The sequence below is a fragment of the Rhinatrema bivittatum genome, chromosome 5, assembly GCF_901001135.1.
Source record: "Rhinatrema bivittatum chromosome 5, aRhiBiv1.1, whole genome shotgun sequence".
Classification (NCBI taxonomy): domain Eukaryota; kingdom Metazoa; phylum Chordata; class Amphibia; order Gymnophiona; family Rhinatrematidae; genus Rhinatrema; species Rhinatrema bivittatum.
In genome coordinates, this window is record NC_042619.1 from 169,453,055 (window position 1) to 169,468,118 (window position 15,064).

Here is a 15,064-nt window from a genome sequence, read left to right on the forward strand (position 1 = left end):
TTCCGGGAATGGCCTGGCGGGCAGATACCTCTGCCGGGTCCATGGACTTGGCAATCTGTTATGCTCAGGCTTGTGAACCCTTGGGCCGACGGGAGGATGGTATAACTTAGGAGGAAGATCTGTAGGTTCTCCTATCGGGTGGCGAGGCAGGAACAGAAGACGTGACCAGCTGACCCTCGGCACTGGAGACAGAGGCGACTGTGGAGGCAGACGAAGAGTCGTAATGTCAAAGGAAGGAAGTGTCTTCGCCACTGGAAGTCCGCGGTCCCCCCAGGAGGAGCCCGTACGGACCCGGACCACTGGGACTTAGGTGGACCTTTGAGAGGTCAAGAAGTTTGGTGCAAGGGCTGACTGGAACTTCACCCCTGGAAGTCCGTGGTCCCCCCCGGGAAGAGCCCATAGGGACCCGGGCCGCTGGGACTTAGGCAGGCCCTTGGAGATGACGGTCAAGAAGGAGTCTGAGGTGAAGTGCCAGAGGGTCGTCGTTTACCAGTCCAAGGTCACACACCGAGGGATCACCACTTTCCAGTCCGAAGTCACACACCAGAGAATTACCGCTTGCCAATCCAAAGTGAATACCAGGAATCACCGCTAGCCGATCCAAAGTCACACACCAGGAATCACTGCTAGCCGATCCGAAATCAGGAACCAGGAACACCAAGATGAAACAGGAACAAGGATCCAAAGCACAAGAACTCACGGAAGCAAGCAGACCTGACAAACCACGGAAGTTGCCAAGTCAAGGAATGAGCAGAGGAAGTCTCCTTTTAGACTTTCTCTGCCCTGGCTCATAGGAAACAGGTGAGTCTAGTTAAAGGGATCAGGTCCCTTTAAATCTGAGAAGGGGGGCGCAGCCTCGTGCCTAAGGATGGCGGAGGCCATCTTGGATTTCCTCCGGAGAGGAAATGCAGCTGGACGCTACGAGGGAGGAGCAGGGACGGCTCCCCACCTGGCGACCAGCACCGGGGTCCATGTCGGAGCGAGGGACGTTGGATCTGGGGCTTCTCCCGGAATTCCCGTGGCAGGTCGCCGCCGCGGGCATGGTAGGGGGCTGCGCCCGTGGACGACCACGGGCGCGGAACACAACATGCTTTGTATACTCTGACAGGAAATAAGGGATAGTGAGACCACATTTTCGGATGGAGAAAGGTCCACACTATAACTGCCCTGATGGAGTGATGATCATGATTGTAGTGCTTTTCTATGGATGACAATGAATGCTAGAAAGGAATTAACAGTTAGGGAACCATTAGTACCTACAGACATAGAATAAATGTCATACCATTAAATTCTGAAGTCTATGAAAAATGTTTGCACACCAGAATAGTAGTCATTGTTTTCAAAGTTTATCCAAGAGAACTCAGAGCTATGGATCCCAGCTAGAGTTATGCAGAAAATTAGAGCTTGAACTCAAACCAGATGAATATCAACTATGAGGTCCATATTCAAGGGAGTTTGTCTGGTTAAGTCTGGACTTAACCAGACAAACCCCAAGCTATGAATTTTCTGCCCTGCCATATGGAAAAATTTAGCAGTGTAAGTCATTAATGGATAAAATTTACTTGAATGAAAAAGAAGTAGGTTGGCAGTGATCCAGGGGCAGGGCTTAACTTTAGGCAGTTAGTATTAATATTCAGAGCTATCTGGATAAAGGTATTCAGGTAAACATGGTCATGCCAGAGGACCATCCCAAAGTTATCTGAATAACGTTATCCAGGTAACTTTAACTTTAACTGGCTATATTCAGCAGAGCACATATCTGATTAAGTTCTGCTAAATATCCTGGGTAACTTCACAGAATAACCTGCCTGTTTGCTGGCTTACTGAATATTGACCTGTAAATTGTTCTAGGTAAGATTTAGCATTGTTAGCAGTTAAATTCAACTTGTGATACTTCACATGATTTACGCTAATTATTCATGAGCTGCTTAGCATGCATATGCACACTGCACAGATTATTTATATGTTTCTTTGTATTAGGCCATGCTCTGCCCATGTTAATGCTAATGCGAACAAATGCAGGGGGCCTGCAATAATGTTGACCTTAACGAGTATTAACACCTGCTTAGGGCTAGCACACTTTAATTCATAGTATTAAGTTCAGAAAAAATAATATTTTCCTTTCTCGAACTATTGAAATTGAAACGTCTGAATTAAAAAAAAAATTTTTATCTTGTTTATGTACCCACCTAGAAAGCTTTTGTACATGATTAAAAAAAAGCCACAGCTGGCCATATTTTTCAGAAGTAAGCCCTTCTTTCTTGCAATACACAGTTAGAGCCTGATTCCAAATATTTGTGCTATCAGTGAAAGATCTCATTTTCATAAAAACTAGAATTAATAGGTTGCCTCCATTCCATTTGCAGTTCTTATTGTCCACAGAAGAGCAGGACTGTAAATCTAAAAATAGAGTGGTGTGTTGAAAGGGGACTTTAATTCCAGGACTGGATCGAACTCCCTCTGATGACTTGCAATCAGCGGCTAACACTTCAGAGAGGATTTATCAAAGCTTGCATGAGCTGTTCCACTTTTGCCCAGGAATTTTTTTTTCCATTGAAAATCCATAGGTATTTTCTTAGATAAATCTGTAGATATTTTTGGCACTCTGTAAAACTGGAAGAGATGTTTGCTAAACCTGTGCCAGCATCATAACACTGCAAAGTTATGGCTCGATTTGTGCCAGTTAACTTTTTTAAATCTCATAATAATTTAGAGTAGATTACTCATGAATTGCCAAACTGTGCTTTGTAAAGGTTTTGGGTTTCCGCCATCATTTTGTAATAGGGCAGTAACAAGCTTGCCTTAACTGTATATGCAAACATACTTGAAGCATGTTAGTATGAAACTAATTGGGTTAAGGTTTTCTTAATCTCTGTTTTTTAAAGGTTGCTTGGAATTAAAGGAGGACACCATTGAAAACCTGCTGGCAGCAGCCTGTCTCCTTCAGCTTCCACAAGTAGTAGAGGTGTGCTGCCATTTTCTAATGAAACTTTTACACCCTTCCAACTGTTTGGGAATTCGAGCATTTGCTGATGCTCAAGGATGCATTGAGCTTATGAAGGTAGCTCACAACTATACTATGGTAAGACACTGTTGTTGCATTCTTAAATTTAAAAGCATATATAGTCAAATATAGTTTATGCACTATGCTTAGGATGGTTTCTGCATTACTTGGTACAATGAGAAATGTGAGTATAATGAACAGTTATAAGGGCCCAGAAAAGTTTTATTTTCTCTAAATGTTCCTCAAATACCAGCATATCTGCTCAGATTAATTATACAATGAAGGATTTTGCATTTTTTTAGTTATTTAAGCAGAAGATCATCAATGTTTAAACTACCTCCAGTGCTGTTTTCTCATAGGTCCAAGCACCACATAAACTTTATGACATGTTAGTATTGATACGGTGGCAGCACTGACTCGAGTGGCTAAGGGTAGACACAAAGTAAAGACAGATGCACTGCACAAGCTCTGACCTCTCAGGTTCTACATGCTTCTGTATCCGTGATACCTGCTCCACTTATTTTGACTGTCACTGCCTCTTTACCTCTTTCCTCATTTCTACTCACTTTAGTTGCTTTTCTCTCTCCAGTCTCCAAATTATGGCCCTGTTTCTTATTGTTTCCACTATGGTGAGCCTCAGTCTGTTTCTACTCCAATGAAAGCAGAGCTGTCTCTCCAGCACCTTAATCCCCAGTCTCAAAATGATACTATAGAGTTTGTGCATTGCTTTTGACTGTGTCTGTGTTACTGCTACTAGGGGTTTCCTCGTTTATCTGAGACAGCATTGCTGCCAAATTCACATATCACAAAAATATGAAACCCAGGGCATTTTGGGACTTACAAGAAAATAGTACTGGTCAAGTTGAAAATTTGATGATTTTGTAAATAAATGGTTAAGAGCAATCAAGTAATACTATCAGGTATGTTGGGCCTTGAGGAACCATTAGGAGGAATGTTATGGATGTGCATTTGTTTGAAACACATGGGTAAAATGCAACAACTTAATGCCTAAATGGCAAACAGGAACAACTGGCTAATGCAGAGGGGAGTAGCATGCATTTCACCAGCGAAATCTTCACCAGCATGACTGATATGCACACTAACCTCTCCATGATGGCATACTGGTGGCAGCTGGCCAAGGCAGAATCAGGCAGCAGATCAAGCAGGAACTGAGCAACAGGATGCAGGTAGGCTTTTTAATTTTTATTGTATACTGTTTTGATGTAATTGTGAAAATTGGTTTATCAAAAATAAATTATCATACCAATTACCATACCATCCAAGAGGATAGCCACCATACCTCTTGCAATATCCTATCAGCCATAAGAAATATGCTAGAGGATTGGCAGCTAGATTGGAGAGATAGGAGTATTTTAGTAGGTTTTTTTGTGATAGAGAGTGGTGTAAATATGATAAGAGCAATGGAAGATGAAGGTTTTAGGCGATTCATTGCTTTGCACACTTGCTGTACCTGGCAGTGAGGAATGCCTTAGGCTGGGGCCCAAGAAGCATGAGTTTCCAGTCTTGAAGAATCTGGTAGAAAGGTTCATAAAAATAGTGAGGAATTTTTATTCAAGTGTGAATGGTGGATAGCTTCTCTGTGAGAAGCAGGAAGAATTTGGGATGTCTCCTAAGCATTGGGATACCTCATAAGCATTTGATTCAAGATGCTAGCACCTGTTGGGATTCCTCCTATCTGATGCTGCAGAGGATAATGGAGCAGCAGACACTGCTTTATGATCTTTCTCTAGAAACAGAGATGGGTGTGGATCATCCTTTGGGGCAATATGATTGGGGCAGCTAATACAAACCCTGAAACCTTTCAGTGATGTCATGGACGATCTGAGTTCCAGAAGCATGATTCCAGGTAGTGTCATCCATATAGTTAATATTCTGGAGAAAATTTAGAGGATTTCCATGAGCAAGAGGAAATAGAAACAGGTATTGCAGCAGCAAGTACAAGTGAGACTGAAATCTCTGAAAGGAAACAATGCTTACATGCTTGCTATACTTTGTGATTCATGGGTAAAAGGGAGCCGTGCCCTCCATTTCCACTGTCTCACATATATAGGAGATACAGGCAGCCATGGTGTGTGAACAGGAGTTCCAGAGGCAGAGGAACATAGAAGTTCAAGTACCCTGTTACCTTCCACTTCCTTCCCAATTTCAATATGCCAAAGCCACGTTGCCCCCACAGAACCATCTTTCCTGACAAAGACCATAGCTAAAGCAGCTGACAAGAGAGACCCTTGTCCCAGCCAGGCAAAAGAAACCCCAGCATAAATGTCTGTGACATGCTAATAGAGCCCATCAAGGACAAGGACACAGATGTGCTGGTATATTGGGCACTCAAGTATTCAGTCTGGCCAGACCTGGCCAAAGTGGCTCAGCATTATATTTCTTCCCACCAACCAGTAGGCCTAATTAATGTGTCTTCTCAATGGCAGGGAAAATTGTGAGCCCTCATTAGTCAAGGCTGGCACCATAATTGGTGAAAAAGTTGGTCTTTTGAAAACCAGTTTTTTCTGGGTTTTCTAGAATTTCCATCTGAGTTATAATAGGATTGAAAGCCCCTTGGAGGTATTTCTGGCAATCTGCCTAGCTGCATAGTGGTTTATTTATTTAAAAATATTTATATTTTACTTTGTTCAACAGTGGCATTCCAAGCAGATTACAGAAAATGACATACATAATAAAATCAGAATTACAGATGAAAAAAATACATAAAGCACTGTAGAATAATACAAACAGGTAAACATGATCATGCTGCTACAGTAATTGAATAATATTCAGAACTTGATAATTTTGAATGCTAGACAAAAAAGATAAGTTTCATCTTGGGAGTCTTGTTGCCACTCTGCCTAGCTGCCATGCCCTTGATATACCACCTCAGGGGTGTTTTTACCACACTCCCTAGCTGCCATGCCCCTGATGTACCACTTTGGAGGTTTTTATGCCACTTAATGGGCTGCCAATCCCCAGATGTAGCACCTGGGGATTTTAATGCCTCCACATTTTTTTCTGCTTGGATCCCAACCTAGTTCTTCTACCCTACTTCTTTCTATGTTATACTGCAGTATTTTGTCCCCAAAATAAAAAATGTGATAAAGAAAAAAATACAAGTTTATCTTCCCCCTGCACCTCTTTTCTAATTCTTCATCTTAGTATTTTGTTGTACCCCTCTACAATCCTAGCCTAGTTATCCCATCCTGCTTCATTCTAGATTATACTGAGGTGCTTTGTCTCCAAACTAAAAATGTGAAAAATGATATAAAAATACAAGTTTCTTCTCCCATTGCACTTCTTTTCTTGTTTTACACTTTGCAGTTTAAGCCTGCCACTATTACTGCCCTGCCTGTTCCTGGATCTCTCATGCTGCCTTGCAGAAAACCTTCTACTTTGGTTACCATTTTGCCGCTTTGTGGTTCTTTCATGGATATTCATTCCATTGTTGGTGCAGCTTTTACTGCCATTGGCCTGTTCATATATATATATTTGGTTTCCTTTGCCTCTTTCATATTTCCTTGGGAGTTTTGTTATCTTTGTGCTGTTTGCAATTCCTCAAACTCTATGCCTTGAAGATAATGATGCCTTTGTGCTGTTTGCAATTCCTTGCACTTATGGCCAAATTTTAAAAGGTGCGTGCGGGCGTGGATTTGTTCGCGCAACCCGGCACGAACAAATCTACACCCGATTTTATAACATGTGTGCGCTTCCGCACGCATGATATAAAATCCAGGGTCGGCACGCGCAAGGGGGTGCACAATTGTGCAACTTGTGCGAACCGAGCCGAGCAGCCTTCCTCTGTTCCCTCCAAGGACGCTCCGAAATCAGAGCGGCCTCGGAGGGAACTTCCCGTCCCCTACCTAACCCACCCCCCTGCCCTACCTAGAACACCCCCTTACCTTTGTCGGGTAAGTTGTGCCTGCCTCCCGGCAAGCATAGCTTACGCATGCCGGCCAATGGCTGGCCCACAATCCCGGGCATAGCAGCAAATGGCCGCTGTGCCGGGAGGCTCCGGCCACGCTCCCGCTCTGCCCCTGGACCGCCCCATACCGCCCACGCCCCGCCCCTTTTTGTAAGCCTCGGGACATACGTGCGTCCCAGGGCTTGCGCGTGCTGCCGAGCCTATGCAAGATAGGCTCGGCGCACGCAGGGGCAGGTTTTCAGGATTACGCACGTATGTTATGTGCTTAACCCTTTGAAAATCTGACCCTTAATGCCTTGGTGGTTTTGATAAACCAGGAAGCCCAATATATGTAGCAAAACTAAACTATCTGTTGCGTTCATGCCTGTTCTCGCCCTCGCTCCACCCTCTCTACCTTTGTGGCAACTCCCTTCAGGTCTGACGGACAGATGCTGCCGCGGCTTCTTCTCGCCGTACTTCCTGGCATCCCCGGGCTGGTCTGAAGCTGCGGATCCGCCATGTTCCTGATGACATAAAGGTGTGCGCATGTGCGTGCTCCAGCGTTTGTACTAACAAGGGCGCCAACCTCAGGGGCATCCCCCGTAGTGACGTCATCCGCTTCCACTTTAAAAGGTCTTTGCTTGCTACTTCGAATCGAGTTAGGAAGGGGAATTTTTCTCCGCTGCTCTGTCTCCACCACCTTACCAGGGGTACCCGCTCCTCGGGAGCCCCGCTCTCTCTCTTCTTGATTTCAGATTGTTAGGACGGAATCCGGTACTTGCTCCATGAGGGCCTACATCCCTGAATGCTCAGAAGACTCCTGACTACCTGGAAGCGATCGCAGACGTGAACACAGTGAGTTCTCTTACAGATAGGAACCGGTACTCGCTCCACGAGGGCCTATGTTCCTAATCTCCGAAGACTCCCTTCTGTCTAAGACATTATCACAGGTACGGAGATCATGAATCATTATTGTAAATTGTAGATAGGAACAGGTACTCGCTCCATGAGGGCCCATGTTCCTAAATCCCTTCTCAACTCTCTTTTATATCAGAAGTTATTATATACCTTTATCTGGTACATTACTATTAGATTGCAGATAGGAACCGGTACTCGCTCCACGAGGGCCTGTGTTCCTAAAACCCTCCAAATACTCTCTTCTATTCTTCAAGCCATCTCCTACACAGGTAATGTGAGTTCTCATTTCAGACTGCATATAGGAACCAGCACTCGCCTACGGCTTCTGTTCCTGAATATATTGAAGACTCTGTTGCATAGAAGCCATTACAGATATCTACAATTGTGAGTGTATCATCTTCTACTGGTTATGTATCCAGCATACCCTGTCTACTCACTACCTATAGTCTCTCTCTACAGCTCAGCAACCCAGAGACCGCAATTCCAGTATCGAAGGGACTACAACCCTGCCAGGCACATCAGCTCACTACTGCCACCTCTGGTGGTTCTACTTCCTGTCTAATAAAGAACTATGTGTTTGTCTCAATACTCCAGCCTAACCGGTGGTCCCTCTCAGGATATTCTCCTGAGCGTGCTGTAATCTGCCATCGGCCCAGGGATTCACAATTCATCTCAGTATCATCCTTTCGACTACTAGAGCGGTATTATACAACTGCCACTCTGTGGGAAGCCAATCCACCACAGATCATTAACTCCGCCTAAGGAGTATTACAATTGTTAGCTCTTCCCCTTGGCAGGGGGATTCATAACAGATAGCTAACCCTCTGGCGGACTTATAACAGATTGCCACTCTTAGTAGCAGGGATTGATAACATATTGTTAACTCTTCCCTCTCCAGGAAGAGATCCATAACAGACTGCTACTCCTCCCCCTACTGGAGGAGCTCAATAACAGATTGCTAACTCCGAGCAGAAGAATTACAAGTGATTGCCAACTCCTCCCCTCTGGAGGGGCAGATCTACATCAGATTGCTAACTCCTCCCCTCTGGGGAGCAGATCGCCAACAGATTGCTAACTCCTTAGCAGATATGCAACACTATCTAAGTATATCTGAGCACGTGTTGCAAAAACAAATACTAATAGTGAAAAACAATGATTGACTTGTCACTGGGACCACCTTAACACCCTTTAGGTTTTTAGAACACAGTGATGTTCAAAACAGACCTGTAGGGTCTTGTATAATCATCGGTTCTATTTTTCAGTATTTTTAAATATAATTACTTCCACCAGTGTATACAAAAATTAACTTCCCCTTCTGATTTATGCGATCTTGCCAAGCCCCACACGATACCATGTTTTGCTGGAGTTGCTTCAGGGGCTTCGTTTATTTTAGGACTCACAAAATCCACTATTATTTTGTGAGCCCTAACATAAATGAAACCCCTGAAGCAGCTCCAGCGAAACATGGTATCGTGTGGGGCTTGGCAAGATCGCATAAATCAGAAGGGGAAGTAAATTTTTGTATACACTTTGGTGGAAGTAATTATATTTAAAAATACTGAAAAATAGAACCGATGATTATACAAGACCATACAGGTCTGTTTTGAACATCACTGTGTTCTAAAAACCTAAAGGGTAGTATGATGGTCTCAGTGGCAAGTCAATTGTTGGTGGTTTTGATGCCATTCTTCTTCTTGCCTCAGCCCCTCAGAGTACATCTTGGGCCTTGCTTGCCACTCTTCTTGTTGAGTTGCTCTGCTCCTATCATTTCTGATTTTAATCATGAGCACCACTGCTGCTGTTGCCTCTCTAACCGAATCTTGATACTTTTTGTTGTTTCCTTCTCTGCTCTGTTTGTTTTTGATGTTCTTTCCAAATCTGCTTCCCCTGTGGTACTTGCTGAATCTTGGTCTTTTCCTGGCAATTTGATGCTTTGCACACTTTCTGTACCATTTGTGGAACCTTGGGCCCTTCATGCCAATCCTGGCACTACTTTATGAATTATGTTTTTTATGCCATTCTTCTTTCTGCCTCAGCCCTCAAGGTACTTCTTGAAGCTTACTGTCACTCTTCTTACCTCGTTTCTCTGCTCCCAACATTTATTTTAATCAATACCACCACCACCGCTGCTGCTTCAACCCACTCTTGGTACCTTAGAGTGTTTCCTACCCTGCTTCAGCTGACTTCAAGGTTCTTTAAAAATAGTTTCCATTTACTATACTTAGTAACATAGTGTCATAATAATGATGGCAGAGGAAACCCAAGTGGTCTTTCCAGTCTGCCCAGCAAGTTGCTCATGGTAGTAACTGCTGTTCTGTGCAGTTACCCCCATGCCTTCTATTAAGGAAAGTAATTGCTACTCCATGCAGGTTACTCCCATGCCTTCTGTTAAAGGTAATAACTGCTACTCCATGCAGTTATATCCATGCCTTCAGGTTAAGGGAGTAATTGCCACTCTGTTCAGCTTACCCCCCCCCCCCATGCACCCATTTTTCATTTGCATCATCTAGTATTTAGGGATCCGCAGTGACTCTTGCTGACCCTTGGTTTTGTCCTGGAAATCTGATGTTTTGTGCAATTGCTGTACCACTCGTAGAACCTCGGGACCTTCATGCCACTCCTAGTATTCCTTCATCCCCTCTTGGGGCCATGGGCTTTTGATGACATTCTTCTTTTTGCCACAGCTCCCATGGTACATCAGGCCTGTCAGTAGTAAATACAATAGTTTTGCGTTATCCACAGTATTCTGTGTCCTCTAAATTTCAATAATTTTAATACCATCTCAATTAACCATTAAATCTAAATATACATAATTTTATTTTAGACAGTTTGCTATAATTATTACCTTGTGACTGATAAATCTGAAACTAGCATGATGACAGAGCATGCTCTTATGGCTGTTAAAAAGCTGAACACTCCTGGTCCAGACTTGAATTATAAATGTAATGAAAGGCATCTCAGTTTATTAGAATAAATGAAATATTTCATGTAGTTCCTCATGTAAACAAAATCTATCATCTGTTTATTCATTCTGAAAAATTGATACATATATTTATATCTTTATATCATAAATATAGATATGTATTAGATACTATCTTTCCAGAATGCATCAAATTGCTTGGCTTACATTATACATGAAATCTATGTTTGCTGATATACAGCAGAATATATTTAAGGAAAAAAACATTTTTCAGTAGGCTTTTGGAAGCCAAAAATTGGTTAAAAGATAAGGGTGATGAGAATTCGGAATGTATGAAAATTGTAAATGAAATTTGTACAGTGCAGAGCCATTAGTGCTAGCATGAGGATATCAAGTGTACTATATCTACTTAGCTGCATAAATAGATCTTATTTGCTCTTGGGACAAGTTTCTTGATCTGCACTACCATGATGACATTTCTGCACCCTGCTATTGATCACTGAATTTTGTGCAAAATCTGTCTATTTTATATTCCCCCAAGCAGTATCCCCACCAGATGTTTCTGCCCATTGTAAATTGTTTCTGCCCATTGTAAATTATAGCCATGTTTATTTAGTTGTTTTATAGTTCCTTAATCTCACAGTTACCGTTCAATGTAAAGGCTTTGCCTAAAAGTTATTAAGTTACTTGTAAACCGATGCGATGTGCAAACGGATGTCGGTATATAAAAGATTTTAAATAAATAAATAAATAAATGATAATTATGGATTAAATAATTTCTGCTAAATCTATGCTACTGTCTTGCTGTCATCTATGAAACACATATTGAAATAAATAAGTTATTTAGATTTAGTTGGATAGCTGATGTTCTGTGCCCCCTGCCAAGGTGCACCCAGGGCAACTGCCCTGCTCTGCCTGCCATTGTTATACAGTATTGCTGTGTCTATTACTGCATTTCTTCTCTTTCTGGTGTGAACAGTTTATTGAACCATGATAATAATGCTAACATTTAGTTAAATGATTTATATGTAGCTTACTATTTTACCATATTTGGCCAATGTAGCAAACTGGGGTTGTATCAATGCACCAGATTTCTGGGTAAGTGTTCAGTAATACATTTTTCAAGTAGCAAGTGTGGAGTTACCTCTGGTGGCCTCCAAATTTCTCTTTACTGATATGCAAGGGCTATCACATAAAGATAAATATATGAAACTATCGGGATGAAAAGTGTTGCTTTTGGTGAAAAAGGCAATATTGCAGAAATGGGTTGTATCAGAAGTTCCTACATTGGTGCAGCTCAGAAACAGCTTGCATTATCTTTGCCTAATGGAAAAATATACAGGGACTGTGAATGTGACATGAAAACAAGCAAAGTTCTTTCAGATATGGAAGGCTTACTTACAGTACCTGCTCCATAGGGTGAGAAGCCGGATCCTGAACACCTTTTCATAAACTGTTGGCTGTCTAGCTAAAGGGCAAGGCTTGTTAATGGATTGGATTATTCTTCAATGATGTATAATGTTGAGGGAGGGGGAGGGGTTGGGGGGTTACTGGGAGAGGGGTTAATTGTAACTAGTAGAGTATTTGCCAAATGTGAATGTTGAAGATGAAGTGGTGGAGTGTAGGAATAATACCGTACCATAACTGAAAATACTATATATGTAAGGTTTATTTTGGAAAACTTAATAAAAAGTAATTGAACATAAAGACAACAAAAAAATCTATATCTAAACTTTTCACTTTATGGATCTAACTTGAGAATAAATAAAAGCCTCATACTTCTATTAAATTCTGCATTAATTAAAAAAAAAGATTTTCCACAAGTTTGCTGATATCAAATTATTTTACAGAAACTCTAATTAAGTAATATATTTATTTATTTATTTATTTAGAAACTTTTATATACCGGTATTTGTGGGGACATCATACCGGTTCACATAGTAACTGAAGGATTGGAAAATACATTGCAACAGGGGAATGTAACTGGGCGGGGGGAAGAACAGAAAGGCAGTAGGAAGGATAGGAGAACAAGAAGGTAATAACCAAAACAATTTACAATGAAAGTCTCCTTAATAAGGAGGTTACCTGAAAGGGGACTGCGAGGGGGAGTGGAGGGAGTTATTCTGTGTAAGCATGGTTGAACAGGAGAGTTTTTCCCCTGACTTTAAACAGATAAAGGTCTGAACCTCTGTCAGATACCTACTTAGACTATGAGATCTCTGGAGTAGGGGCTCATTATTCCTGCCAAAACAACATAAATACCAAAATAATTTTTTATCATATTATCCACATCTAATTCTGACACCTACAATAATATGGGTCAAATTCACCCACCTGCATAAAAAATGGGTCTAACTCAACAAGGAACTAAACAAAGTTGGTATGGCACGTTGGTTACCAAAACATACATGCAATTTATCAATCACTATATAGTTGCATATAATGGACTGCATATTTGGTATGATCTAAGTTTTTGTACACTTTAGTTTATGTAAATTGGCTTAGTTATATAAGCTTCACAAAGATAGATGACTGCTCACTAACAAACACAAGGAAGAGAGGATGGATGAGAGACAGAGAAGCAATCATTTTCATGTTTACAGTTCTAAATTGTTTATTTTGCATCGATTTGGTGACATCCTTCATACTAATGATCTTCTTTTATTATTGCATACACTGCAGTTAAACCAAATGGATGACAATGCTGATAAAGTAAAAGAATATGGGTCCTATGCAGTAAAACTCACACTAATACTTTTGTGTGAGTTCACTGAAAATGTAAGCATGCATGCTTAAATGACATAAAGCATGATGCTCTGAATGTTTTAGCACACACACACACTAAAAATTACCCTAAATATAGGGTTTCTGATTTATATCCACCTGATCACTAAATAGCACGTAGACGATATAAAAATTTGTATGCAAGCGTTAAACGGGAGTGGTACCGAGTGATTGGAGAAGAGCAGTGGTGGTCCTGCTTCACAAGAGTGGGAGCGGAGAGGAGGCTGGAAACTACAGGCCGGTTAGCCTCACCTCTGTGGTGGGAAAGGTAATGGAGTCGCTGCTGAAAGAAAGAATAGTGAACTATCTACAGTCGGAAGAATTGCTGGACCAGAGGCAGCATAGATTCACCAGGGGAAGGTCCTGTCAAACAAATCTGATTGACTTTTTTGATTGGGTGACTAGTGAATTAGATAGAGGAAGAGCGCTCAATGTCATCTACTTGGATTTCAGCAAAGCTTTTGATACAGTCCCACACAGGAGGCTTGTGAATAAAATGAGAAGCTTAGGAGTGGGTGCCAAGATGGTGGCCTGGATTGCAAACTGGTTGACGAACAGAAGACAATGTGTGACGGTAAATGGAACTTAATCTGAAGAGAGAGCGGTGTTAAGCAAAGTGCCACAAGGATCGGTGTTGGGACAGGTTCTGTTCAATATCTTTGTGAGAGACATTGCGGATGGGATAGAAGGTAAGGTTTGTCTTTTTGCAGATGATACTAAGATCTGCAACAGAGTGGACTCGCCAGAAGAAGTGGAGAGAATGAGATGTGATTTAAGGAAGCTGGAAGAGTGGTCGAAGTTATGGCAGCTGAGATTCAATGCCAAGAAGTGCAGAGTCATGCATATGGGGAGTGGAAATCCGAAAGAATTGTATTTGATAGGAGGTGAAGGACTGATGTGCATGGAGCAGGAGAGAGACCTTGGGGTGATAGTGACTAACGATCTGAATTCGGCGAAACAATGTGACAAGGCAATAGCTAAAGCCAGAAGAATGCTGGGCTGCATAGAGAGAGGAATATCTAGTAATAGAAAGGAAGTGATGATCCCCCTTGTACAGGGCCTTGGTGAGGCCCCACCTGGAGCACTGTGTTCAGTTCTGGAGACCGTATCTCCAAAGGGACAGAGACAGGATGGAGGCGGTCCAGAGAAGGACAACCAAAATGGTGGATGGTCTTCATAAAATGACTTATGAGGAGAGATTAAAGAATCTAAATATGTACACCCTGGAGGAGAGGCGGAGCAGAGGTGATATGATACAGACTTTCATATACTTGAAAGGTTTTAATGATTCATGGTCAACAACAAACCTTTTACAATGGAAAAAATCAGTAGAACTAAGGGTCACGATTTGAAGCTCCAGGGAGGAAGACTCAGAACCAATGTCAGGAAGTATTTCTTCACGGAGAGGGTGGTGGATGCCTGGCATGCCCTTCCAGAGGAAGTGGTGAAGACTAAAACTGTGAAAGATTTCAAAGTGGCATGGGTTAAACACTGTGGATCCATAAAGGCTAGAGGATGGGAATGAAGAGTT

General features: G+C 42.0%; 1 protein-coding gene across 1 annotated transcript in view; it reads left to right on the forward strand.

Moving 5' to 3' along the window:
* The window catches only part of KLHL1 (kelch like family member 1), a 487,130-nt gene that overhangs the window by 95,542 nt on the left and 376,524 nt on the right, over positions 1-15,064 (forward strand). The window contains exon 5 of the mRNA XM_029603188.1: positions 2,886-3,082. Within this exon, the coding sequence (XP_029459048.1) occupies positions 2,886-3,082 (197 nt within the window). The remainder of the gene's footprint in view (positions 1-2,885; positions 3,083-15,064) is intronic.